The sequence below is a fragment of the Lynx rufus genome, unplaced genomic scaffold, assembly GCF_022079265.1.
Source record: "Lynx rufus isolate CCGP_SWC_20201006 ecotype Redwood Valley unplaced genomic scaffold, mLynRuf1.p SCAF_25, whole genome shotgun sequence".
In the NCBI taxonomy this organism is placed as follows: Eukaryota; Metazoa; Chordata; class Mammalia; order Carnivora; family Felidae; genus Lynx; species Lynx rufus.
The window spans coordinates 16,501,395-16,528,599 of NW_025814840.1; the positions used below are offsets into that span (position 1 = coordinate 16,501,395).

At 42.7% G+C, this 27,205-nt stretch overlaps 1 protein-coding gene across 1 annotated transcript in view; it reads right to left on the minus strand.

Annotated features, from left to right (window-relative positions):
* The window catches only part of DISC1 (DISC1 scaffold protein), a 307,604-nt gene that overhangs the window by 184,956 nt on the left and 95,443 nt on the right, over positions 1–27,205 (minus strand). The window contains exon 8 of the mRNA XM_047088671.1: positions 16,208–16,396. Within this exon, the coding sequence (XP_046944627.1) occupies positions 16,208–16,396 (189 nt within the window). The remainder of the gene's footprint in view (positions 1–16,207; positions 16,397–27,205) is intronic.

Here is a 27,205-nt window from a genome sequence, read left to right on the forward strand (position 1 = left end):
ATACCAAGCAGGCTCCACACCAGCATGAAGTCCGATGCAGGGCTCTATTCTACCTCCCTTGTGATGGGGTTTTGGGGTAATGGTGGGGGGGGGGGGTCCAGAACCGACGGCCAAGAAAGAATTCTTGAAGATGTCTTTGGTGCAAAAAGGTGACTTTATGAAAGCACTGGGACAGGACCCTTGGGCAGAAAGAGCTGCACAGGGCTTGTGAAGAACGGTTGGATTTATACTATGGAGTTGGGGACATAAAGTCAAAAGAAAGGCCTCCAGAGGGACTTTGATATGCTAAAGAGAACTGCTAAGTTATCTGAGGCCTGCTATCTTCAAGCTGAGGTTGTTTTTCCCTCTAGCAAAACATTAAGACAGTAGGGAGTTCCCAGAGAAAGTTTTACTCTGTCTGCCTCAAATATCTGTTAACGGGCTACAGGTTATAAGGAAATTGAATTTTACCTACCATTTCCTTCTTGCCTTTGTTCCCGTATCACTATGGAGGGGTGATGTTGGAGTTACAGGAAACTGAGTCCACAGGTTTCTGGAGATTAGGCTATTGATAAGACTGCCTTTTTCTTGTAATTTACTAAGATATTTACAAACTGATGAAGACACTCATCCTACAGGACTGTGATCTCTATCAGTTAGCCATTTGTTTTCTTTTCTTTTCTTTCCTTTGTCCTCGGGCAGCCAGGAGTGCCTGAGGAATATCACACGCATCCCACCCGGGATGGGGAGGGTGTGCTAGCTTGTATTTTGCCCTCAGCCTCCCTTATGCTCCCTCATCACTTGGATCATGACCTGAGCTGAAATCAAGTCAGATGCTCAACCAACTGAGCCACCCAGGCACCCCACATTATCAGTATTGTTTTAATCTAGCCATAATAGGCGTGTAATGTTACATTTTTAAGAGAGACACATTTGTATAAGATTGTACCTAGTCATCTATTTTATAAGATAAGAATGTTCAGGGGAAGTTAAGGTCACAAGCACAAGTTTCTTCAATGACTAACCACCACCTTCAGAAAACCTTGACAACTCCAGCATGGCAAAAAGACATCTCAGGGTCTGACTCTTCCCCACTTCTTCAGCCTCACCCTCTATCCTTCCCACTCTGGGACCCTTATCATTGGACCCATTATCAGACCGGATCGATAATAGTGCTAAGTGAGTTTAACTGAGTCCTTATTATAAGCCAGGGGTCCAAGCTAAGTCTGTCCCGTGTGTTACCTCATTTCATCCTCTGACAGCTCTGTGTAATCACAGAAAGGTGGTCACATTTCTGTTACAGAGGAGGAAACCGGTGCTCAGAGAGATCGGGAAACTTACCCAAAGTCACACAGCAGCTATGTGGCAGGGCTGGGGCCAGGTCCCTGGTCCCATCATGCCCCAAACGTGCCATGCGCCCCTGACCTCTAAGTCGGGCTGTCCTCCAGCCTAGAGGCCTCTGGCACCTCCACCCTCGTCCACCTACAAGACACAGCCCCACTCTGCCTTCTCAGTGAGGCTGCCCAGGGCCTTTTCAGGGCACACTCAGCTGTCCTCCTCCCTGCTGTCTTCACCTTTGTTTATTTCACCCTCCCCACACAGTATCCTGTTTGCTGTGTATGCCTCCCTCGCCAGTCAATGACTACAAGCAAAGATCCAGACCTTTCCAGCCTTCTTTCCCTATGCCTGGTACCTAGAAGGTGCTCAAACCCCTTGTGGTGTCGAGTGCCAGCTAAGGCTTCGGAGTGAGAGACACCGGCCAGGTCCTGCAAGAATCAGTACTGCCAGGACCTTTAAGCAAGAGCTGACTGGGACACCGGGGTGGCTCAGTGGGTTAAGCGTCCACTTCAGCTCAGGTCATGATCCCGCGGTTCCTGAGTTCGAGCTCCGCGTCGGGCTCTGTGCTGACAGCTCAGAGCCTGGAGCCTGCTTTGGATTCTGTGTCTCCCCTCTCTCTGCCCTCCCCCGCTCATGCTGGCCCTCTCTCTCTCTCTGTCTCTCAAAAATAAAAAAAATTTAAAAACCCAGGAGGTGATAGTCCTGCAAAATCCAGCCACATAAGGGCATTATATAGGAGTCAAATGTACAATAAAAAAAAAAAAAGGCCATTACACAATCTTCCATGTCCTGAGACAGACTCAGACATCCACCCCATCAGCATATAACAGCATTTAAGATATAATACAAGATGACAACGGGGACACTCACCCAAGGTTAACAGCTTTAGGTCAAACAGGAAAAAAAGATGGAAGGAGACAGAAGCCCTTTTCATATTCATGCTACCACCTTCTTCCTTATTAACATAAGCATTGTGATTTTTTTCATTTATGTGGAAGAGGATAATTAAAACTGTTTATTCCTTTCTAGCACTCTCAATTAAGAAAGATCATTTTTAGGGATGCTTGGGTGGCTCAGTCAGTCAAGCATCTGACATCTGCCTAGGTCATGATCTCACAGTTCGCAGTTCATGAGTTCGAGCCCCACGTTGGGCTCTGTGCTGACAGCTCAGAGCCTGGAGCCTGCTTCGGATTCTGTATCTCCCTTTCTCTCCACCCCTCCTCTGCTCGAACTGTGTCTCCCTCTCTCTCTCTCGAAAAAGAGAAAAAAAAGAATAAAACTTTTTTTTTTTAATGATCATTTTTAACAGTAAAAATAATTAAAATCAATTCATTAGCCTGGAAAGCACCTCGGGGGAATGTGGACTAATTCTGTGTCTCTGGCAAATCTGACCACAAAAAACATTCCAGAAAGATGGTGTGCAGACACCAGAGTGCAGCTCAACCCCAAAGGCTTGGAGGGGGCAGCTCTCCGCACTGTGCATTCTTGAATATATGTGCAATAAACAGGTTCATTTTTTACACTGAGGCATTTAATAGTATCAAATGGCAACAATCAGATGTTTCATGGGCTATGGAATCTTCTCCAGTATTCTCCCAAGTAAGGAATTTTAAAACAATGGAGACCATGTGCTTGTGTTAATGAATCCAACATGTCCTTACCTGTCTTTCCTATCTATCGATAAATGTTTGTAATTCTAAAGACTTGAATACAGAAGTCTGGCCTGTCATAATTCAGGCAAAGAAACTTGGAGACAAAGGGAGGGAAGGAAAGTGAAGGGAAGGAGGGGAGGGGAGGGAGGGGCGAGGAGAGGGAGAAGGAGATAGGAGGGGGAGGGGGAGGGGAGGGAGGAAGGAAGGAGGGGAGGAAGGAAAAAGAAAAGAGAGGGAGTTAGGAGGAAAGAACAGGAAGAAGGGAGGGAAGGAAGGGAGGTAGGGGGAGGGAAAGAAGGGAAGAAGGGAAGAAGGAGGGAGGGAAGAACGGAAGAAAGAGCGAGGGAAGGAAGAAAGGAAATGAAGGGGAATTTATAGATAGAGATATATTAATATTTCAACTATGGCAACCTAATTTGCTATTCTCAAACCAGAATAAGAACCATTTTCCTCTGGCATCAGCTCCTGAGACCCTCCCCTCCATGAATCACCTGTTTCAATGCTAACATAGATTTATCCCTCTATAAGCTCCATAGGAAACCTATTACCCTGATTCATGGCCACCTCCTCACCTTCTCCCTATTCTGTCATCAAAGTTCAGATGTGGAGAATTAAATACAATACTTCTCCCATACTTTAATGCAGATAAATAATTTTTTTTAATAAGGCAGAAAAAAGATCAGAAACAAACCAGTATCTTAATGTCAAATTTCTCTAATGTTTTAGAGGCCCCATCACATCGTGCTTAATGGAAGTGGCAGGGAGGGCGGGGGGAAGCCTCATATAATTTAGTCATCGAGAACACAGAGAATTTGCTTTGGAAGTCTCAATTTCTATGTCCAGCCAAAGACTAGCATGTTCCACGTTTGGTACTTAGATGCAAACAGCTACACTTTGGGATAAGAAGAATCATGTCTTCCCCTTGTATTTGCACACAAGTGTCCTCATACGTCTCACGCTGACAGCCATGAGCTGCTTTATATATCTAACAGAACCTGGCAAGACAAGATGACCTTTCTAATTGTCATTATGAGAAGCACAATTGCAAGTAACTTTGAAACATATGGTAAACTTCATTATGCTAAAATAGAATAGCTTCTACTTTGGGGCTCATGATGAATATTAATGTCAGGGCTCCTGAGAAAAAATGTGCTCTAAATTTTATATTGTATAAAACCCTTTCAAGACCAAAGACAGTATTTATTTATAGTCTTCAGGCTTCTGCATAGATGCTATTAAATATTCCATTAAACATGGCAAAACCAAATGAATAATCACAGAACATTAAGAGAGGGATAACGATCACCTTCACAGTTTTAGGCCAAGATCCAAGCAGGGTGAGAACAAGAGGGCTTTGACTTTAAACACGGGCTCAAGGAGGACACGGAATGTACACATGGGAGAGTCAGTGTATTCGGCGGTGAGAGAGCATCCCAACACAGATGTCATAGGGATCCACTCCTGGGGAGATAGTGGGGAGGCTGTATATACTTCACTCAGAGCACACAGAGATCGTGGGAAGTTCGGAGGGTCCGAGGGAGCTGGCAGGGTGTAGCTTAGAAGGAATGTAGGGAGTGGGCGCATACTGGATGCGGGCATTCTGGAGGTGTTGGAAGGAAACCAGAGAAGCATGTGGAAGCCGAGGCGGGGCAGCAGAAAGCCGCGGGAAGACGCGGCAGTCTGAGTCGTGGGAGAAGTCTGATGCCCAACAGCTGCAACAGGCAAGAAGGTGCCTTCATGAAGCCCGAATCATAGTACTTTATGATGATTCCACATCATGCACGGAAAGGGATCTTCGACTTAGCGCCCAGCGCTGCTCCTTGTGGAGAGAAGGAGAGGGAGCCGTGGCAAACCCAACAGCCCTCTACGAAAAGCTGGTGACAATTTAAAAGGTCACCCCTTCTGGCATTCTTCCAAGACAGGGATGTCCTTTTCCTACCATATTCTTCAGCACTCTCCCTCAAACTGCTGCTTCAGAGGCCACACACACACACACACACACATTATAAATAGACACCCTCCTTCCGTCTATGAAATAACAGCATGCGGGGCGCCTGGGTGGCGCAGTCGGTTAAGCGTCCGACTTCAGCCAGGTCACGATCTCGCGGTCCGTGAGTTCGAGCCCCGCGTCGGGCTCTGGGCTGATGGCTCAGAGCCTGGAGCCTGTTTCCGATTCTGTGTCTCCCTCTCTCTCTGCCCCTCCCCCGTTCATGCTCTGTCTCTCTCTGTCCCAAAAAATAAATAAACGTTGAAAAAAAAAAATTTAAAAAAAAAATAAAAAAAGAAATAACAGCATGCTTTCGAAGAAAAAATTCCTACAGGCAGGAGCTATTTTTCTAATGGATCTATTCAAGAAAACGAGAAAAGGGGCGCCTGGGTGGCGCAGTCGGTTAAGCGTCTGACTTCAGCCAGGTCACGATCTCGCGGTCCATGAGTTCGAGCCCCGCGTCAGGCTCTGGGCTGATGGCTCGGAGCCTGGAGCCTGTTTCCGATTCTGTGTCTCCCTCTCTCTCTGCCCCTCCCCCGTTCATGCTCTGTCTCTCTCTGTCCCAAAAATAAATAAACGTTGGAAAAAAAAAAAAAAGAAAACGAGAAAAAAAAAAAAAAGCCAAAGACAGCGAGGCACTAAACACGAGCTGCGTCACGCAGAAGGAGGTAGGCAGCGGGTAGAAAGCCGAACACCTCTCCCGGCTGGTGCATTTTCATGGATGTGCACACGAAAAACAATTCCTTCCCTAGATTTATTGTAAACAGTGAAGCCAGTTCATTATGGCCCCCAAATGCGGGACTTCCCAAGATGTCACATTTGTTTGAAAGGCCAGGCCCAATGAATATTAATGCACAGAGTGGAGACAGCACGCTTTTCCTGGGGAAGACCTGTCTATGCCACTGTTTGTTACGTTATTTGCACGCTGATGCCTTAAGAAGTTTCAGAATTTATTCTAAACTGCCATCTCAGCTTGTTATCATTGTTTACAAAAATGTCTTTTCTTGGTCTGTTACTAATTATGGTAAGGGGTTAATTTCACACACATGCACACACACAAAGGAAAAAAATTAGAATAACCATATTCTATAAAGATGAGGAAATCATCAAGTTCCCTTCCCCTCCCCATCCCCCCAAACAGGCAAACACATGGACAATAAACTATAAAGAAAAATTACAAAGGCACAAAAAGAAGTGAATTCAGCCTTGCAGCTGGTCAAATAAATGCAAAAAGAAGGCATGAACTAAATACTATCTAATTATTGTTATACTAATAACCTTTAAGAAATAACACCCAGGATGGGAACGGATAGGATGGGAACATCGATTACACTGGTGTAATTCTTCTGAAAGTCAATTTGCAGCATGTAACACATACCATGAGGATGATTATGCTCGTTGGTCCAGTAATGCCGATCTGGCACTTTATCTTTAGAAAAGAACTCATAAAAATGATCATGAAACACATCAAAATAAGGGATGGTTAAGCAAATCATGGTATACTGAGTCTTGGAATGCTATAGAGATCACAAATAATAAACTGGAATGCTATGTAACAACAGGGAAATGTAAGTGTGTGATGAGGAGGATGGCTCTGGGGCCAGAAGGTCTGAGTCCCATTCTAGCTCTTCGCTTCCCTTCTACAACTCCCTGAGCTCACTGAGCCTCAGTGTCCACGTCTGCAGAATGGGAATGACAAATTTATCGCAACATACAGGTGCGAGGCTTGAGTGATGTAACGCTTTCATTATCGCCATATAAGGCTAAGGGCAGGGAGAGGACACACAGTGCAAAAAGTCTGCATGTGCCCTAGGCACTGGGGGGGTGGCAGTTGGGAGGTGGGGAGGGGGGGACACGAAAAATGACACCAGGAGCTCTGTTACAGAAGTTGTATGTATAATGGTTGTATAAGTTGTATGTATAAAGTTGTTCAGCTTTGAAAATGTGCTTTATTTATGCTATTTTGTGGCATATTTTTTTTTTAAGAATTTAAGCCACTAGAGTAACCCCAGGACTCTGATAAGCTTGAACTTCAGAAGATTCTTGTATAATCCATAGAGGAAATGACTTTGCCTCCAAAGGTTGAGGTGTTCTTAGGAAACTGCAGACCACTAGGGAATTTCAGTATTTGGTGACCTTCTCAGGGCAGACATGGAGTTTGGTATTCAGCCCCTGCTGTTCCTCAGTCTCTGGGGGGAAAAATGGGGTTGGGCGAAAGGCAGACTTTTGCCAAATTCTAGTGCTCTGTCTTGCTAATACAACTGGGACATGTGGACCAAAGTCAAACGCTGGGTCACACAGAGTTAAAAAGAAGCCTCAACACTACAGTCACCTTGTCTGAGCAAGACCAAGCTTCCTTTCATTAAGCACACCCTGAAATCACAGTATATTTGCAGTCGGTTCTTTCTTAGGGAAAGGTAGTATAATATTTGGGGATCCATGAAGTATAAAGCAGCCACAGTAACACATACAAAAAAAGACATTCAAAATAGGCTAAAATAACCAAAAGTTTAACATCATTTTGGTAAATAAAAGGAGAATTACAAAGCTCGGTTATAATTAAATCTAAAAGCAAAGTATGCAATCAGTTGCTAATGAGTTATCAAGACTTTGGAAAGTATAACATCAAGACAAAAATACCATCACATTATAACTATGTGAGCGTGCAAAATACAAGCATATCTGGTTTATAAATTTTTGATGATGTCAAGTCAGTATGTCTTTAAGCAACACTTGATGGTTTCTGTCACTCTATAAATATTAAATTGCAGTGCATCAGTTTAGGATTGCCCACCCCTATGGTGATCCAACTCTCCCCAGTTGTGTAAAAATCTGGAGGGAAAGTGGATGGGACACGATGGCTACCCCCCAAATGCAAAAGTGTGGTGGGCCCAGGGCTGCAAAAATTGGTGCAGCAAAACAGGGAAGGAAAACATTTATCGGCACATCTTTTCTCCTTTACGAGAGCTAAGAAAACCTGAAAAATCAAAGTGACAACAAAGAATGGCCTCTCAAGTATTGTCTCTCTTGGGTTGCTAAATATGTGGCAGTTTCAAAGAAAAGGAAGCACCCAAGGGAAATGGCAGGAGGCCCTAACTCAGGGCAACGTCCAAGAGGAAAACAAGATATTTCGTACAAAATTAATAACTGAAAAAAACTGTGACAGCACAAAAGATGTCACAGCACCAACAGCACTGAATTCTGGGAAACCTCACAAGATTGGATTCAGTGAAAACAACCAGTCTTAGTTCCTCAAAGCCCTGAATTGTAGAATATTTTAAATGTTTTATTTAAAGTTTAGAAACTCACTCCAAGAAGCTTAAAAAGAGGACTATCACATTCTGCAAGTTGAATTCCGTGTAGTCAGTAGGATGACCCATTCGTCAATTCGTAGACAAGCCGGGCTTGTGATACCAGAACCTCTGGAGAGTATGCCGACCTACTTGTTAATGCCCGTACTTATAAGAACATAAAGGAAAACACTGACATCTAAGGAGTTTAGAATAGGAAACATAACTATCCACAGGTCTTTGAAAAAATATCAAACAGCGGTTTGAAGTTAACAAATATGCATCCAATTAAATTGTTACAGTTCAACTTTTTTTTCCAATCAGCTGTGGTATGCTAGGTTCCTTTTAGTCACCCTTCGACAACAAAGGCTTTGGTTGTAATACAAAATATGTTGTTTTCATAACGATGATAAGCTACAGAACCTCCTATCAAGTGAAATGATCCATCTGGTGTCAGGGAAGTTGCAGATAAGATATCATCATTTCAGGAATGAAATACAGAGAACATACATAGAAATTTCAAAAGTGGGAAAAAAAATCTTTTCAGGGCACTCAACATTACCAAGAGATGACTTTTAGACTTTGTTCTTAATAGTTATGACTGTGAGTGTAGCATTTAGGTAGAGCAGTGAGGTTGAGGGATGCATAGAGAAGCTCGTGTTGGAAATCAAGTTCATGAAGAATATAAACCAACATAAAAAAACAAATACACACACACAAACAAACAAACAAACATAAAACTGCAGACAAAAAATTCAAATCCTGGCCCCTACCCTTCATGTTCCTGTGCCTCTGGACAAGGCTCTGACCCACCCTAAGCCTCAGCGTCTTCAACTATAAAATGGAGACTAGACTGAGGCCGGCCACACACTGTCCAGAGAATTAGGCAGCTAAATATGTGTCAAGACTTGGCTCAGTGCCTGGCACAGAGTAAGGGCTTAAAAAACAAAATGAAAAGTAATCCACATTTATTAGTGAAGAGAAACTGACAACATCCAGGGGACCACTCCTTCCTTTGAAAGAACACAGTAAATCCATAATAGCTATAGTTAATCTGTGCATACAGCAAGGGATCCAATAAATACATGCTGAAGATAGACAACAAAGAGCCAAGGAAGAAGAAATCTTAAGAGAACTCAATTTTACACCTGTAAGCATCTATATAAAAGGTAATATGAACCCCTTTATGAATCCCTTAGAATGGAGTCCTACTAATTCTAACTAAGTTCTAACATCATAATAATAACAATCTGTTTTCAAATCGTAACCTAATGCTGAAGTTGTTCAGTTAACTGAGGGTGGTACCACTCCCACCTGCGGACATTTAAAAACGAGAGTGGGGGGAAGAATTTGCACAGAAGACACCAGACAGGAAGCAGGAAGCACTCTGCAGGACATGACAGGTCTCATGCAACAGATCACCCCTCAACCACACCACACCACACCACACCCAAACCGCAGCCAACGGACTCTCCTCTAGGAATCGTGGCGCTCCACCTACTCCCCATTCTGAGCTTAATCTTCAGGAGGGATTGTAGGAGCAGGAGTGTAGGAGCATGCGCACACACACCAATGTCATCAAAAGCCCAGAGTCCACATGAAATTGAGAAAGATTAGGAAAGACACTATTGCCAAGAGCGATCCACCAGATGCTTCAGCGTCACGCACACCCACCCTATTATGAAGAATCCCGTTCCCACTCCAAACAAAGTAGCAAATCAGAACACTGCCTCTTGCAATTGGGTGTGAAATACAATTAAAATCATCACTGCATTCCCACCCAGGGGATATGTGACCGAAGTATTGGGAAGGGAGTGTAGATAACAAACAGGGACGCAGGTGGAAAAGAAAGTAACAAGTGAGGACTTCTAAAAAATTACATAGAAATAGGAGAAGATCAGAAAGAGTGGAGAGCAAGGGAAAAAATGAACAAAGTATGGATGCGATCATGGGAATGCTAGATCAGAAGGGACTAGAGTACATGGGGACTTTAGTGGCCTCAGGGACTGCAGGATTCACTCTGGACCACAACGGCCTACCACAGTGCCTGGCATACGTAAGTGCTCAATAAATGCTTACTGAAATGACGCATGGATAGATGAAAACACTGGCATACGTGAAGGAACTGAGAGGCAGAGATCAGCCAAAAATCAGTCATTCATCAAACCTCATGTTGTGATGCCTCTCTATGCCAAGTGTTGCACAGATGATTAGCCAACAACAGAAGCGAGATTAAACTGAGGCCTCCTACATCCTAACACAGGCTTTTTACACTGTGGTGGAGAGGCCTCCCAAAAGAATTATCACAATTTTTTGACAAAAGAGGAAAGAAGTTCATTGCAAATTTCAACCAGAGAAATTCACAGGCAAAAGTGGAATACCAACAGAGATGCAATGATAGAAGTAGATAAGGAAAAAAAAGAGAGAAATTTAAAATGCAAATACGTATTTAACAGCGATCCTGATAAAATAATAATTTTATTAATAAGATTAATCAACAATAAACAATTAAAAATGGAAAATTTCATCCCGTGGAAAAAAAAACAGACAAAAAAAAGATGATGAAATTTTTTAAAAGAAGCTTTTCTCCCTAAGCTCATATTCTCTATGTTTTAAAACCTAAACAAAGATTTCTGATTTACAAATGCAAACACAAACTGAATATTCCCCATATAACAATCTCAGTTCCTCCACATACAGACCCTGCAGCCCACATCTGATTCCAAGACAAACAGCTTGGTCCTCAGTTATTAAGAGCTTGATCACTGTCCCGGCCTCAAGAGAGTAAAGCTGTCTACCGTGCAGACCTTCGTCAAAGCTCAGAGGGAAGAAGTGACATTTGGTGAGTTTACAGAATATGATCTCTGGCCACTCTTCTAGGTTCGAAGTCTCATGTTTGAATCATGTCAGATCACTGAAAGTTTCCATACTTAAACATAATTAGCCTGAGCCCTTCCTAATTCACTCCCATGGAATTATTATAATTTAACATGTTTCTTAAAATTTGGGAGATCTTAGAATGGTTCCTTTAAGGATTTGCTGAAACACTGGATCAAAATTTTTGTGGAGAAACATGTACACACCCACAGATCTAAGATATGTGTATATTTCAGTCTATCCGTGAAGTCTTCCTTTGAAGGCATCCCCTGTGGTTTTTTTCCAGGAGTGGCTGATAACAGCCACATGAAGAATGCTTTTGCATTTGTTATGAATCTGTTCGTGAGGACTTTTCAGTTTGCTCTCCAAAGAATAGCCTTTAAGAATTTAACACCACTCTGCATTCCTGAAAACCTTGTGATTCAAGCTGCTTTTGAGGAAGATAGATAGATGACTCTTCAATTGTCTTTTTTGCTCTGGCTCCTAGGAAGCTCCTTATCACATCATATTCTCAACCAGAATAATTAACACTTGTCATTGGATTTTCTTCCATCTCAACTTTCAAATTCTATTTTTTTGTTGTTGTGTTGTTTATACTTCCATTATTTGTACATTTTCCAATTCTCCATTTCCTCCCCATACAGACACACACCCAAAAGGCATGCAAATTCAATTCTTCTGTTCTATTTTTTCTTGAAAGTTTCTTCTAAATACATGGGATAAACGTGGAGAGAGAATTACTGCCTATTTATGCAGAACTTGTAAAGCACAGGATCTCTAAACTGAAAGTCTTTTCTTACTAGGTGTGAGGTGACTTCTAAAAGAAGCTTCACTTGTGGACTTCAAAGTTTAAGGAACAAGTAACTCACTAGAGAATGTCACACTTCCTTTCATCAGCTATTTCAAGGTCAAAAATCATGAGGCAGTCCAAAAATCAGGGCAGAACCATGTCAGCATGGACACAGGACCTTTCTAATCTAACGCAAAAGGTAGGTACAGTGGTCTTCCCTTATCCACAGAAGATGCATTCCAAGACCCCCAGGGGATGCCTGAAACCATGGAGAGTACTGAACCCTATGTACACTATGTTTTTTAGTATACATACATACCTATGATAAACTTTAATTTACAATTTAGGTACATTAAGGGGCGCCTGGGTGGCTCAGTCAGTTGAGCGTCCAACTCTTGGCCTTGGCTCAGGTCATGATCTCACAGTTTGTGGGATCGAGCCCCGTGTCAGGCTCCTTGCTTTCAGCTTGGGATTCTCTCTTCTTCTCTCTTTGCCCCTCCCTAGTTCGCATGCACACTCTCTCTCTCTCTCAAAACAAATAAACATTAAAAAAAAAAAACAAATTAGGCATGTAAGTAATGAACAACAATAACTAATAACAAAATAGATCAATTATGATATACTGTAATAAAAGTTTTGTGAATGTGGTCTCACTCTTTCTTTCAAAACATCTTGTTATCCTGCACTCACCCTTCTTGTGATGATGTGAAATGATAAAATGCCTACATGATAAGATAAAGTCGGGGAGTGATGTAGGTGTGGTGATGTAGGGTTAGGCTACTACTGATCTTTTGATGATTCGTCAGAAGAAGGATCATCTTTGTCCTGACTGGGGTCGACTGTGGGTAACGGAAACACTGGAAAACGAAACTGCAGATAAGGGGGATCTCCTGTAACAGCCCTAAACCATAACTGAAAAATTGACTCCACTCCAACTTTATTACACTTAAAAAAACTGCTCCTTCTCTGCCCTCCATTTGTGCTTATTCATTGAAAGGCAAATGAGTTAAAGCTGAACAGAGCCAGCCATCACTGCCAGTAAAAACGAAATCCTGCCGTTTGATACTCGCACAGAAAACTCCTTTACGTACTTTACGGACCCTCTACACGAATTCCTGACAGCTCAGTGGGCCACAGATCCTGCCAGATTTTTGAGCTACATCTTTTCCATTCAGGCAGCTGGCATAAAATGGGAAAATTCATTAACATGCTAATGATGCCCTATTTAAAATTCTAGCCCTGATTATTCTGTGATTAAATCTCTCCCCTTGACGTCTGCTTCCTTTATATCTGAGTTATAGTGTGAAATCAACAATATTAATAAAGTACAATACAGATTACCAAGTTATACACAAGGGATGGAAAAAGTTATATAAATCTCATGGTTGTCTTTTTTCTGAAAAGCAGGTGTAGCAAACTAAAGAAGTTACTGATTTTTTTGTCCTACCCTCCTTAAAAAAAACAAAACATTAAAATCCATAAAAATTAAAGGTTTATAGCTAATCTCCATAAGTATTCAGGGGCTGAAAGATAGATTTAGCTTTCCATTCTATTTCACTGTAAAGTTGCTCAGAATTCAAACGTGTTCTCCCGAAGTCTTAAGAACGGCTGATAGAGGTTAAAACACACAGCCTTTGCATCTCTTCACAGAGACTATGTGTCACTGAGACAAAGTCAATGGATTCAGTGATGATCTCTGTCACTCTTTGCCTTTGAGGACTCTGGCACATTTCAGTACTTTTTCATCATCTTGTTCTGTCTGCTGACACCCCCATCTGAAAATCCCACTCAGATAACTCAAGCATCTTCCATGAAAGACAAACTTACCTCTGTGCTCACTAAATTAGAATGAATTTTAAGAATTAAAAAAAAAAAAAAAAAAAAAAAGGAAGACCCAAGGTCTGGGTCTGTAATTCAAAGTAAAGGAGTAAAGGAATAAAAGAAATAAAGGTATGTTTCATTTTAACATCTGGCCCGTGTAAATGACCAAAATTTATGGCACATTTACTATTTTCAAAGACACCACCCTGGATACTGAGACAATACAAATGAAACTAATCACAGTGCTTTTCTTTGATCTCAGTCTAGCCAGAGACATAGATGTAATAATATCGTAAGTGATCAGCAAAGCACTTTCCATCAAAAGAGTTCTCTGTGTGAGACAGACTACCAATTGTTCCCTAAAACTGCAAATCTCAGGGTGCCTGGGTGGCTCAGTCGGTTAAGCATCCAACTCTTGATTTGGGCTCAGGTCATGATCTCACGGTCATGAAATCCAGTCCCATGTCAGGCTCTGCTCTGGGCATGGAGACTGCTTGAGATTTTCTCTCTCCCTCTCCCCCTCTCCCCCTCCCCTGCTTCACTCTCCCTCTCTCTTTCCCTTAAAACAAAAGAAAACGAAACAAAACACGAAACCAAACAAAACTCTCCATTTGCTATAGAAACAGAACCCCTGGCTGGCCTTGGACATGTGTGTGTGTGTCAGCCATCTTGGACCACACGTCCCGGGTGTGGATGAACAGAATAGAAGAGCCTGGGTCCCTGACCATCATGGAGTTGCTCATCGATATCCGAATTGACTCTTTTCCGGTGCAACTATAGTTAGAAATCAAAATCTGCTTTAAGAATTCTACATATTGCTCATTTCTTAAATAGTCTTATTTTAAAATATTTTATCTAAGGATAAAAAAGTCAGCTCATGGTACATACACACATGTGCATACTGGCCCTCTGTATTTGCTCTATATTTAAAGCCCTACTTTTAGAGCTCCCTCTAAATTTTAACTCTCAAAAGCCAACAAAAGACAGAATATGGACTTTGGCCTAGTTTTATTGCATTTCAATGGATAAAAGCTTCAATCTACTATGGAATTTATGATTTATTTATTTATCTGTCTCCCATTACTCTCACTGACCCAAGATTATTAATTTGGTTGACCCAATAGCCAGGTCACCTCAGACTGGTTAAAACTTAGCTTCAGTCTAAAGCACAGGGAAAAGGATAGCTGATCCAGCAAAATCCAACCCTAAAACATAAAGAACACCTTCACAACAGTAACAGTAACAGTAACGGTAACTGAGCCCAATGAGGGGCTTAACCAGGAGATCATGACCTGAGCCAAAGTTGGAAGCTTAACTACTGACTGAGCCACTCAGGAGGCCCCTTTATTCAGTCTTAAGCACAAGTCTTCATTTACTTCAATCTGTGGAGTATTGAATCTGTGGGGCTACCTAACATCCCCATTCTTTTCTTATTTCTTTTAAATAAGCACACTTTGTAAATATAGCTATTTATTAGTAGATAGGTCTTTCATTTTTCTAGTGAACAACATTTATTTAGGGACCATGATATACTATGTATGACCTCTGGCCTCCAGCAACCTTTACTCCCTAGAAGAAATGCAAGGGCAGTCTCACACATACACACATACACACACACACACACACACACACACACACCCTCAAAATCTTTAGAAGTTGCCTCATTTAATCTGCATGACTTCATCAGCCTATGAACTAGATATTATTCTCCTCATTTTACCAGTGAAAAAACAGGTTCTAGCGTCTAACATATTTTAAATCTGAATTTATTTTTCGTGATTTCATTCTTCCGATTAGAAACTGAACCACTGTAAATTCTTTACATGTTTTTAAAGAAATAAGTTTTCACTTCATCAATTTGGACTGAACCAGCATCTTCTGAGACCATCCCTCAGGGAACCAACCTCAAGGTGACCTCAGTTGCTCTTAACAACCGGAACAGGAAAAGAACACAAGCAAAGAACACAGTAACTCCTCTGACAGGCAGACACTTCAGCTAGGGCAGCACTGGCCTCTTCTACATCATTCTTCCCGAGGAAGGAAGCTCTCAGAAAACCTCACACATAGAAGAGCCACTTCATGGTCTTTATTCGGTTTTCTGAGTCAGCCTGCTTTCGTCTCTGATTGTGCAAGCCAGAAGACTGAGCCAAGGAACAAAAGGAATATAATTGTCAAACAGAAAATTCTCAAGACCTGTGCCAAGCGAGGGATTGCTCTAAATAATCACAAGGCCATTAGCAAATTCGGGGGGGGGAGGGGAGGGGGTGAGACAGAAAAAGAAAAGACATCGCCTGCTAATAGCAAAACAAAAGCTGAGAAGTAATTCTATCCCATTCGCCAAGGCTCCTGCCAAATAGATCCTCCAGGAAAAGTGTCGTGTGCTCCAGGACCCCCTTCACGGGGATGGTCACACTACCACCACACAATACAATTGGTACCGTAGATATTTCACCAGGCGGCAGTGACTACTTACCGTGGGCAGTTTCCCCCTGGTCCAGCTCCTTTCTCAGTCTGCTGTAGTCTTCCTTCACACTTCCCAGCTTCTGGACATTCCTGGAGCTCAGCAGCAGCAGTTTGTCGAGGAGTCCCTCCAGCCCTTCCCTCTCCGATGTTAGTGATCTCATCTCCTCCGTGAGCTCCTTGGCTGTACAGAAATGGTTTCCTGCAGCACATTGCAAGAGAGAAGGAGGGAAAACAAGTTTTACAGCATCCCCACATGTGGAAGATTTAGCGACAGCTAAGGCGCACCAACGGTATGGAGAAACAGGGCTGAGCTTTGCAACTGCATCCAACTGCATGAATGGTCTTCCGTGGAGGAGTCCGGGAAAACACTGACTATCCTCCTTCTGCTAGGAAAACCCCCAGTCTCTTTATCGCCTTATTCTCGTTTCATCTGCTGTAAACGTTCCATTGACCAATTCGTGTCCCTGTGAAACACAATGACACAAAAGTGTCCGAGTGAAATCCAGGGAAGCCACATGCTATCACGCCATTCAAATATCCAAATGTCAAAGAGAAATGGAAAGGGACGAGCCGTTGGAGTCAGCCTAGACCTCAATTCAAATCCTATTCCTCCTGTCACCCAACCTGCATGACCTTGAGCAAAGAAAGAGGCATGTGCAATTTCAGGGCAAACTTCTTATAAAATCTGATTGTACTAACACCTGCATCACAGGTGGCTTCAAGAATAAACATGAAATTCTGTAAAGCACTAAGTAAAATATATCACACACTGAATTTAGCAAGATTACGGGATACAAGGGCAATATACAAAAGCAATTGCATTTCTAAGCGTCAGCAGCAAGTGGTCTATGAATTTTTTTAGAATGCCATTTACAAGATTTTAACACTCAAAATACTTAGGGATAAATTTAAAGAAACATGTGGAAGACCTCCACACAGAAAACCATTTTTAAAACTCCTGAAAGAGGGGCGCCTGGGTGGCTCAGTCGGTTAAGCGTCCGACTTCAGCTCAGGTCACGATCTCGCGGTCCGTGAGTTCAAGCCCCACATCGGGCTCTGGGCTGACAGCTCAGAGCCTGGAGCCTGCCTCTGATTCTGTGTCTCCCCCTCTCTCTGACCCTCCCCCGTTCATGCTCTGTCTCTCTCTGTCTCAAAAATAAATAAACGTTAAAAAAAAATTTTTTTTTAAATAAAACTCCTGAAAGAATAATTAAAGAAGACTTAAAGGAATCAGAAAAATAGAAACTATATATACATATATTGGAAAATTGAGTATTTTTAACATTTCTACTTTCCTCAAATTCATCTATTCATTCGATACAATTCCAGTCAAAATCTCATAATGGTCTTTTGTAGAAAGTGACAAGCTTATTCTAAAACATAAAGGAAAATGCAAAGGCCTGGATCAGCCAAAAAAAATCCTTGAAGTAGAACGAAGAGGAGATATATTACTTGATTTCAAAATAATGCTGAAGCTACAGCTCACGACCGTATGACATTGGCATATAGATAAATAGACAAACAGATCAATGGAATAGAATAGTCCAGAAGTAGACCTCACACAGTCAACTGACTTTCAACAAAGCGCCAGAGTAAGTCAATGAGGAAAAGAGTACAATGGACCCCTGAACAACACAGGTTTAAAACATGTAGATCCAGGTACACATGGATTTTTTTTTTATAAATACAGTAGAGTACTGCAAATATATTTTCTCTTTCCTGTGATTTTCTTAATAACATTTAACATTTTCTTTTCTCGGGGCGCCTGGGTGGCTCAAGTCATGATCTCGCAGCTCGTGGGTTCGAGCCCCGCATCAGGCTCTGTGCTGACAGCTCAGAGCCTGGAAACTGTTTCAGATTCTGTGTCTCCCTCTCTCTCTCTGCCCCTCCCTTGCTCATGTTCTGTCTCTCTCTCAAAAATAAATGAACATTAAAAAAATTTTTTTACATAACATTTTCTTTAGTTTACTTCATTATACGAATACAGTATGTAATACCTATTGCATAAAAAATATGTGTTAATCAACTGTTTATGTTTATTGGTAAGGCTTCCAGTCAACAGTAGGCTACCAGCAGTTACATTTTTTGGGGAGTCAAAAGTTATACTCTGACTGCGTGGGGGGGCCGGCACCCCTAACCTCCACATCGTTCAAGGGTCAACTGTATTGCCAACAAATAGCAATGGGACAACTAGCTAGTGAGATGGAGAAATATGAACCTTGATCCATAGTTCAAATCATACACAAAATTTCATTAGAGACAGATCACAGAGCTACCTGTAGCAGCAAAAACTATAAAGCTTCTGGAAGAAAATACAGAATACCTTTCTGACCTTGGAATAAGCAAAACTTTGGTTAGGACCCAGAAAACACTACCTATAAAAAAAATAGGTAAGTGGACTTCATCACAATGATAAAACCTTTACTCATAAAAAATACCATTAAGAAAATGAATAGGCAAGCTACAGACGGGGAGAATATATTTGCAATACGTCTATCTGACGAAGGAGTGGAATCCTACAACTCAGTAATTAAAACACAAATGGCCCCATGGAAAAACAGGCAACTGACTTTACAGGGTGAGATATGCAAAGGGCTGGTGATCCTATGACAACATGTCGGTGTCTCTTAGTCAACAGAAAAATACAAATTCATGCCACTGCAAAACCATTCCAATGGCTCAAGTGAATGACACCAAAGCCCAAGGTTATGGACTCCTGTGCATAATGGGAGGGTCAATGGCACAACCACCTTGTGGAGACTTCTGTCCATGTCTCATAAAGTTAAAAACACACCTACCCCTGGACCCAAACATTCTACTTCCATGTATTTACCCAGGAGAAATGAAAACGTGTAATCAAAAATAGTTGTACTCAAAAGCTCATTGTGGCTTCACCTGTGGTAGCCCAAATGAAACAAACTAAATGCCCTTCGAGGGGAGAAAAGCAGACGCAGAGGCACATCTACACAATGGAAGACAACTCCACCACAAAAAGGCACAAGGGCCTCATACACATGGTGATGTAGGAATCTCTCAAAAAAGAAGAAAGAAAGAAAGAAAGAAAGAAAGAAAGAAAGAAAGAAAGAAAGAAAGAAAGAAAAAAGGTGCAAAAGACTGCATATCACATGATTCCATTAAGTTATAGCACAGGCAAAGCTGATCCATGGTGAAAGATATCAAAACAGAGGCTGTCTGGGGAAGGAACACAAAGGTGGCTTTTCTGGAGTGATAAAAATATCTGCATAGGGCTGCAGATAACAGGTGTCAAAATTCCTATAATGGGGCACTGAAGATCTGTGCATTTCACTGAATATAAATCATACCTCAATCAAAAAGGAAAAATATATTAGGGGAAATTTTAACATGAAACTTACACTATCAATTAAGAAGCATATCCCATTAACGAGCCCTCTGTAAATAACAGTTATTGCTACCAGAGGGCTCCATGATGCTTCCACAATAAAAGCTACAAGCCTTTTCTCCTCAATCTCTTACCACATCCCTATGAAGGAAGTTAGGTCCTATGTTATCTATTCTGAAATGCACACTTTGGTTTTCACATGTTAACATCTCTGAAGTGGTGATGCCTCTTACAGTTGCTATCAGGCAGGAGGTAGTCTGGATGAAGCTGTTACTGGGTGACTGTCTTTCTTGGTGGCTTAGAGGACCATCTGCAACCCCCTGGTGTCTCAAAGTACAAACCATTTAAGGATCATTTGGGACCTGGCTGTTGCCATCTATTGTAACAGATCTGTAAGATCAGGAAAGCACCGACACTTAAAACTTCAAGAATGGTGTTGCAGCTTGGCAGAAACCTATAGAACCCCACAGAAACGGTAGTTTATTCTTACAGGATAAAGACTTCCATCACCAATAGTTTCACTGCTGCAGAGGATGAGAACGTGTGAAATAACCTGAGCTCCAACCACTTGTAATTGAAATGTGTTTCTGAACACTCAGACTCTGAACATGAAGACATTTTAGGAACACCCTAAGTGATTAATTTTCCTCTTGGAAGAGTGATACGTGACTTTTCAAAAGCCTAAATACATCTAGAAGAACTATTTTAATATGTATAAAATAAAAATTCGAAGCTATAGAAAGCATATCATTGTTTAGTTGACAGTGATTTTTCTTTCGTAGTAGTGTATAAAATAACAGTGCATTTTATGTTCACTGAAATACAAGTTGTTATCTCTGCTTAACAATCAGGAAAGCTGAAATCTAACGAAAAAAAATATCTTGCTGAGGTTACCTAGCAATCAAATGGAGGGCAGGTTTCCAACTCAAACATAACTCCAGAACCCTTCTTCGGTACTATAAACTATGCTGTTTACTTCTTTATTATTAATAGGCAGATTTCAACCCGATATAAATGGGAGAAATGTGACAAAATATTGTCCCAATTTAAAGGCATTCTGAGGGGCACCTGGGTGACTCAGTTGGTTGAGCGTCCGACTTTGGCTCAGGTCATGATCTCCGGTCCATGGGTTCGAGCCCCACGTCAGGTTCTGTGCTGACAGCTCAGAGCCTGGAGCCTGCTTCTGATTCTGTGTGTGTCTCTCTCTGCCCCTCACCCACTCATGCTCTGTCTCTGTCTCTCTCTCTCTCAAAAATAAATAAACATAAAAAAATAAATAAAGGCATTCTGGACACCTAGCACATACATTTCTGTCACTGTAATCCATAGTGCCCAATTCCATGACTGGATAAATATCTTTTGAGATGCTATTTATTGGCTGCCCCTATAGCGGGCAAATGCAAGAGACAAGGCACCACCCACTCTCCGGAAAGTACCATTAAATAAAGAAGAGAAGCCGTATTCTAGGAAGTGGACAAATGTGCACTAGGAGAGCTCAGAGAAAAAAGGCTGTTCCAGAAGGTGAAACAGAGGCAGGTTTCATGAGGAAAGAATGTTAAGGTTTCCAAAAGAAAAAACGGAAACGTGGTTAGAGAGGAAAGGGCTTGGCTTCAGAGGGTGGTATGAGGCATGTGGCCAAGATGGAGACCAGACCCACAAAAAAGCTGGATTCAAATGGTAGAGGGTCCAAGATGCCAAGCTGATGGGCTTGACCCGTTCAGGAAAAACAAAGTCCGGATAAGGAGCGCAGGCTGGACTTCCATGAGCTTTGAGCTGGAAATAGCAACACAACTAAACCATTTCCTGGACCCGTGATTTCTTTCCCAAACAGTGACCAAGTCAGGGCCGCTGTGGGATGGAGCCCCTGTGGACTTCCACAAAGAACCCCGAGTTCGGTAAGTACGGAGTACCCATTTGGGAAGATGAAAAAAGTTCTGGCCCTGGATGGTGGTGATGTTTGCACAATGATGTCAATGTACCTAATGCCATTAAACTGTAACTTAAAAATGGTTAAAAGGGCAAATTTTATGTGTATATTTATCTTATAATAAAAAGGTATCCTTTAAAAAAAAAACAAAAAAATAAAAGAACCTCAAGGGACATGCCATGTTCCATGGGTGGTTTTGGGAAGACCAGCCCAGAGGTGTGACTGCCTCTAGACAGGGCAGTCACGAGCACAGGGTGATGTTTTCAAATGTCCCTTCCATGGCTGGGCTCAGGGAGCCCCAACCTTTCTGCTGGGGCATATTTTCAAGCAAGGGAGGTGACGAAAAGTGAAGTGGGCACCACCTGTGTCCCCAGAGACACCAGGCAAAATATACCCCAGTGTGTAATCTCCTCTTACAAACAGTTCAGGGAGAAAAGACCTCTAAAAACAAACCAGAAAAGACTACACAGGGCAAGTGCCTGCCTAGAAGCTTTGCTGGATTTATAGGAAATACATCCTCAGATACCCCTGCAACTCACAGAAAGCTCTAGAGACCGAGCGCCTTAATAAAACATGAAAGAGATCATTAATTAAAACCTGGGTCCCTTCCTTGGTCCTGAGGGAAAATGCATAGTGACAGACGTGTAAATTTTATATATGCAGAAAGAGTGTGAATTCCCAGAGAGACAGTTAATATCGCAACCAAAACCATGAGAAAATGCTACACTGCCCCCGGTGAATATTTTATAAGCATTTTGGTCTCAGATCCAAGCCCATGAGGTAAATCCTGCTTGATTTAGCCCTCCTTCATTACTGAAACTGGCCAAGAGCTCTGTGATGAAAATACAGAAAAGTAAACGCTGATCCCTGAAGGGAGTCCCATCAGTGACCCCGTGACCCCAATCTCTGTGACTCTAATGGGCCCTTTCCTAAACGCCACAGGAGGGTTTGTGCCGATGAACGTCCTGCCTTTGCCATCATCCCACACATACACCAGGCTGCTCTTCAGCAAGAGAACAGTACTTGGGCCTTCACAGAGATTTTTTAGAGAACCTGTCAAAGTCTTTTCTTCTACAAATGCCACAATTAAAAACCTCCAGGGGAGGGGCACCTGGGTGGCTCAGTCAGTTAAGAGTCTGACTCTTGATTTTGGCTCAGGTCATGATTTCACAGTTTCGTGAGATCAAGCCCCTCCTCGGGCTCTGCACTGACAGACCAGAGCCTGCTTGGGATTCTCTGTCTCCCTCTCTCTCTGCCCCTCTTCTCTCTCTCTCTCTCTCTAACATAAATAAATAAATGTTTAAAATTAAAAAAAAAAAACCCAGGTTAATGCCAAAGCTAAAACTGATTTTACCCACTCTGTTCCTTCTAATTTTATGCTGTATCCTAAACAAATATCTCCCTCTTCTACTTCACAGTATCTCTGGGTTTTTTTTTTTAGGTCATTTTTTGAGAGTCTGATTTTATAGATTACAGGAATCTTGTTATAGGAATAGTCTCATTTAGCCTTCTCAACAAGCCAGGATGGGGACCTTATAATGACTGTCCCTGATTTCCAGTTGAAGAAACTAAGACCCAGAGAGTGACCTTCCCAAGGTCACAAAGTTTTGGAGTTCTAAGATTCCACAGGAGGTTACTGAATTTGAACTGGGTTCTTCCAAGGTCACACTGGTTGCTAATACAGCTCAGTAAGTCACTTGGTCAAAACATGAAAATGTGGCCACAAATCATCCATAAAGGGAGGGAGTACAAAGGCAGCTGGAGAATGAATCCTGTAGGCTGTGTCACCCAGTCTCTAGGCCTCAGGTGACTTTAGGGGGAAGCCACACACACACACACACACACACACACACACACACACACACAGCACTTGCATAGGCCCACAGACATTTCCATCTGTAACGATTCTCCTAAAATTATTCATGTTTATGTACTCAAATTTCAGCTATCCTTCTTTACTGGAAAAAAAGAAAGAAAGAAAGCCAGTGCTGAAAATCATCAAACTCCAAAAGTAATAGAGTCCTGCATCTTTTTTCTGGCACAACGCCATATCTTTTGGGGAACGCCAAGCTCAAGTACACATGGTTCTAACAGCTTGAGAAAGCGTAGTACCTGGTGAGAGGCTGAATATACAAACAGATAATGGCCAGATCATTTCTAGAAAGAGCACTCTGGCCCACAGCCTGCAGAACCTGTCCAGGAAACGAACCCCCATATCTACAACAACCAGTCCAGGACCCAGGCTGCTATAAGGCAGGCTTGTAGGAAGCCAGGTTGCTATTTCTAGTAACAATCCAGGAAACAAAAAAGTCACTTCTGTAACAATTGGTCCAAGATGGCAGGATTGTATTAATAACTGACAGCTTCCCTAATTTTTGTCCCTGCTTCCAGCCAGAGAGAGCCAAACATGCCCCCCTAACCAATCACACAGGATGCTCTAAGTAGCCTGCCTCCAGTATCCCCAGCCTCCAGTCGGAGCACACCTGAAGCCTTCCCTTTTCCCCACTACAAAGCTTTCCCACTCCTCCGCCTGCCTTTGAGTCTCTACCGAAACACAGGTGATGGTGGCCGACTCCCTTGCTGTAGTAACCGCTGAAACAGCTTTCACTTCTCATTCGGTGAGTCTTGTTTATTTCCACACTGGATAGATACCATCTTTGAAAAATCTTTGCTGGGCCTATCATCCCCTCCAGTCACTGATCTAATTTTTTTAGAGACAGCGAAATATTTTGCACTTATCTGGAAAATCTAGTTGATATCTAGATAGCCTTCCATTTAGACACCATTAGTGCAGCTAATTTTTATTCTCTGTAAAGGAAAAGTTGAATTGGATAGAACCATCGTCTAAAAAAAATTGGCTTGGAGTATCATAGACATCTTGACATGCTACTTAAGAATAAATGATTATCTGAACTATTTGTTCCTTGGAAACAAATAACGGGAGGCAGGTGGGAAAGAAAATATACCACAAACTGAGGGAAGACCCAAGGGAGGTGTGAAAATAACAGATTCTGAGGATCAGCAATCAACAAATGAGGTCCATTTTTTCTTAACATAATTAGTCTCACCGACTGTCTCCCAAGGGCCAGGCATCAGGCAAAGCCCAAGAAAAACAGAGGAGAGTGACTCAACAGATGGACGCCATCAATAACAGTGGATGATGCAAGGAGAGAAAGGCTGGAGCCAGAAACGCGCACAAAATGTCAACATCAGAGCAGTATCAGAAGGGGGGGCATCAGAGAGCCAGGCTTTGATCCTAGCGGAGGGGAAATGGTCACAGCACGGCAGGCCCCGTGCCAGAGGAAGACTGGGATGCTAATCAGGTTACAGAGCACAGACAGAGACAGAGCCCAGTTATAGGACCTGGGGACCCATCCAAGGACTGGGTCCCAGCAGTGGTGCAGACCCAGAGGCCAACATGCAGGAAGGATGCTTGCTGCTGAGACTTACACGTGAGTACCACACTACTTAAATACCTTCTGTGTCTGGGCCTGAAAAGTCCTGGGAATTGAAGGAGCATTGAGGAGGCCACAGCTACAAGAAGGGAGGCATGCGTGCAGAGGGTGGGACTGGACTGAGTTAAGGCACAGGGCTCATCCCTAGAAGCCAGCAGCCGGGCAGGGGTCCAGCGTGGTGTTAAAGGAGATAGGCCCGAACTTCTGATGTTGACATCTTAACCACAGAGCCCAGATCAGCCGTACCCACCACACAAGGTGAGGGCCATCCCCTCACCTTGCCTGCCAAGCAGCAGCAGCCTAGCAAGGGGCCAAAGCAATCAATCTGTGGGGCAGAGGACAGAGTTTTCAGTGAGGGTCACAAAGAGGTTAAGAAGCCCTTTTCCAGGCTGGGCTACTCCCTCCCGCCCACCCCTTTTTTTAGTTCAAATTTTTATTTAAATTCCAGTTCGTTAAGGGGCACCTGGGTGGCTCAGTCAGTTAAGCATCTGACTTTGGCTCAGGTCATGACCTCACAGCTCATGGATTCGAACCCCACATCGGGCTCTGTGCTGACAGCTCGAAGCCTGGAGCCTGCTTCATATTCTCCCTCTCTCTCTCTCTTTCTCTCTCTCTCTCTCTCTCTCTGCCTCTCCCCACTTACATTCTGTCTCTCTTTCAAAAATAAATAAACATTTAAAAAAATTTTCAAATTCCAGTTAGTTTACAGTTCAACACTGGTTTCAAGTGGTTCATCACTACATACAACACCCAGTGCTCATCACAAGTGCCCTCCTTAGTACCCGTCCCCCACCCACCTCCCTTTGTCAATCCTCAGTTTGTTCTCTATCATTAACAGTCTCTTGTGGTTTGTTTCCCTCTCTTTTTTCTCCTTCCCATATGTTCATCTGTTTTGGTTCCCTTGTCTGAAAGTGGATTCTCCAGCCCCAGTTGAGTCACTCTAGCTGTCCCTGCCAAGGCCTACCTAAATTGCAGATTCCTGGGCAAAATGAAAGGTCAGTGATGCTTTAAGTCACTAAATCCTGAGGTTGATTTATTACACAACAATCGATAATTGAGAACAGAGAACAGAGTTTGGTATCTGAACGCTGCTGGAACAGACCCTAAAATCTGAGGCCCTGATGCTTGCACCAGGTGGCAGGCAGAAGCCTCGACAGGCCTCGGTGCAGGCTAAAACGGAAGCAAGAAAAATATAATTGGAAGCTGGAAGAAAGGGGACCCTTGCCACGTAGTGATGGAAAGTTTGGTAACATTACCAACTGAAGGAGTATAGAAAAACTTCCTGGGGTGCCTGGGAGCCTCAGTGGGTTAGGCATCTGACTCTTGATTTCGACTCAGGTCATGATCTCATGGTTTGTGAGATCAAGCCCCAAGGCAGGCTTGCGTCGGCAGCACAGAGCCTGCTTGGGATTCTCTCTCTCCTTTTCTCCCTGCCCCTCGCCCCCCTCTTGCATGCACACACTCTGTCTAAATAAAAGTAAATAAATAATGGGGCGCCTGGGTGGCTCAGTCGGTTAAGCATCCGACTTTGGCTCAGGTCATGATCTCACAGTTCGTGGGATTGAGCCCTGCGTCAGGCTCTGTGCTGACAGCTCAGGGTCTGGAGCCTGCTTTGGATTCTGTGTCTCCCTCTCTCTGCCCCTTCCCCGCTCACGCTCTGTCTTTCTCTGTCTCTCAAAAATGAATAAATGTTTAAAAAAATAAAATTAATAAATAAATAAATATAAAGAAAAACTTCCTAATAAATTTAGTCATATGGCCAAGGAGACTCCAGGCAGAATGCAGACATGCCCACTGGCTTCCTGTCACTGCCTAGAATACAGTGCAAGAAAAGAGAAGCGAGTTAAAGAATACATCATTCAATATGAAGGTGCTAGGATTTGCTGAATCTGAAAATAAAACTACTTTCTTATTCCTAGTCTCTGGAGATAGCAAATGATTCTCGAAGGAAGAGAAGGTCTCAGTCTATAGATCAAATCAAGGGTGAGAGATCTAACATGGTGAATCATAGAAACTTTCAGACAGACACAAGGCCCCCTGGTAATCTTAAACACACTCCCAAGACCCTCTTCATTCAAGAGTGCGTCCAAGAATCCCAAGGGCTTTGCCCCTCAGCGTTCTCACAGATGGCCCAAAATGGAGGAAGGCTTCTCTTGTTGAGGTACGTCATGGCTTTTGTCTAAAGGAGTGAGGATTTGCCATTCTGAATGAACTGGAAGTGTCCTGTCAGGATCCTGAGGGAAGTGCCTTTTCCCTGCTCAGGTT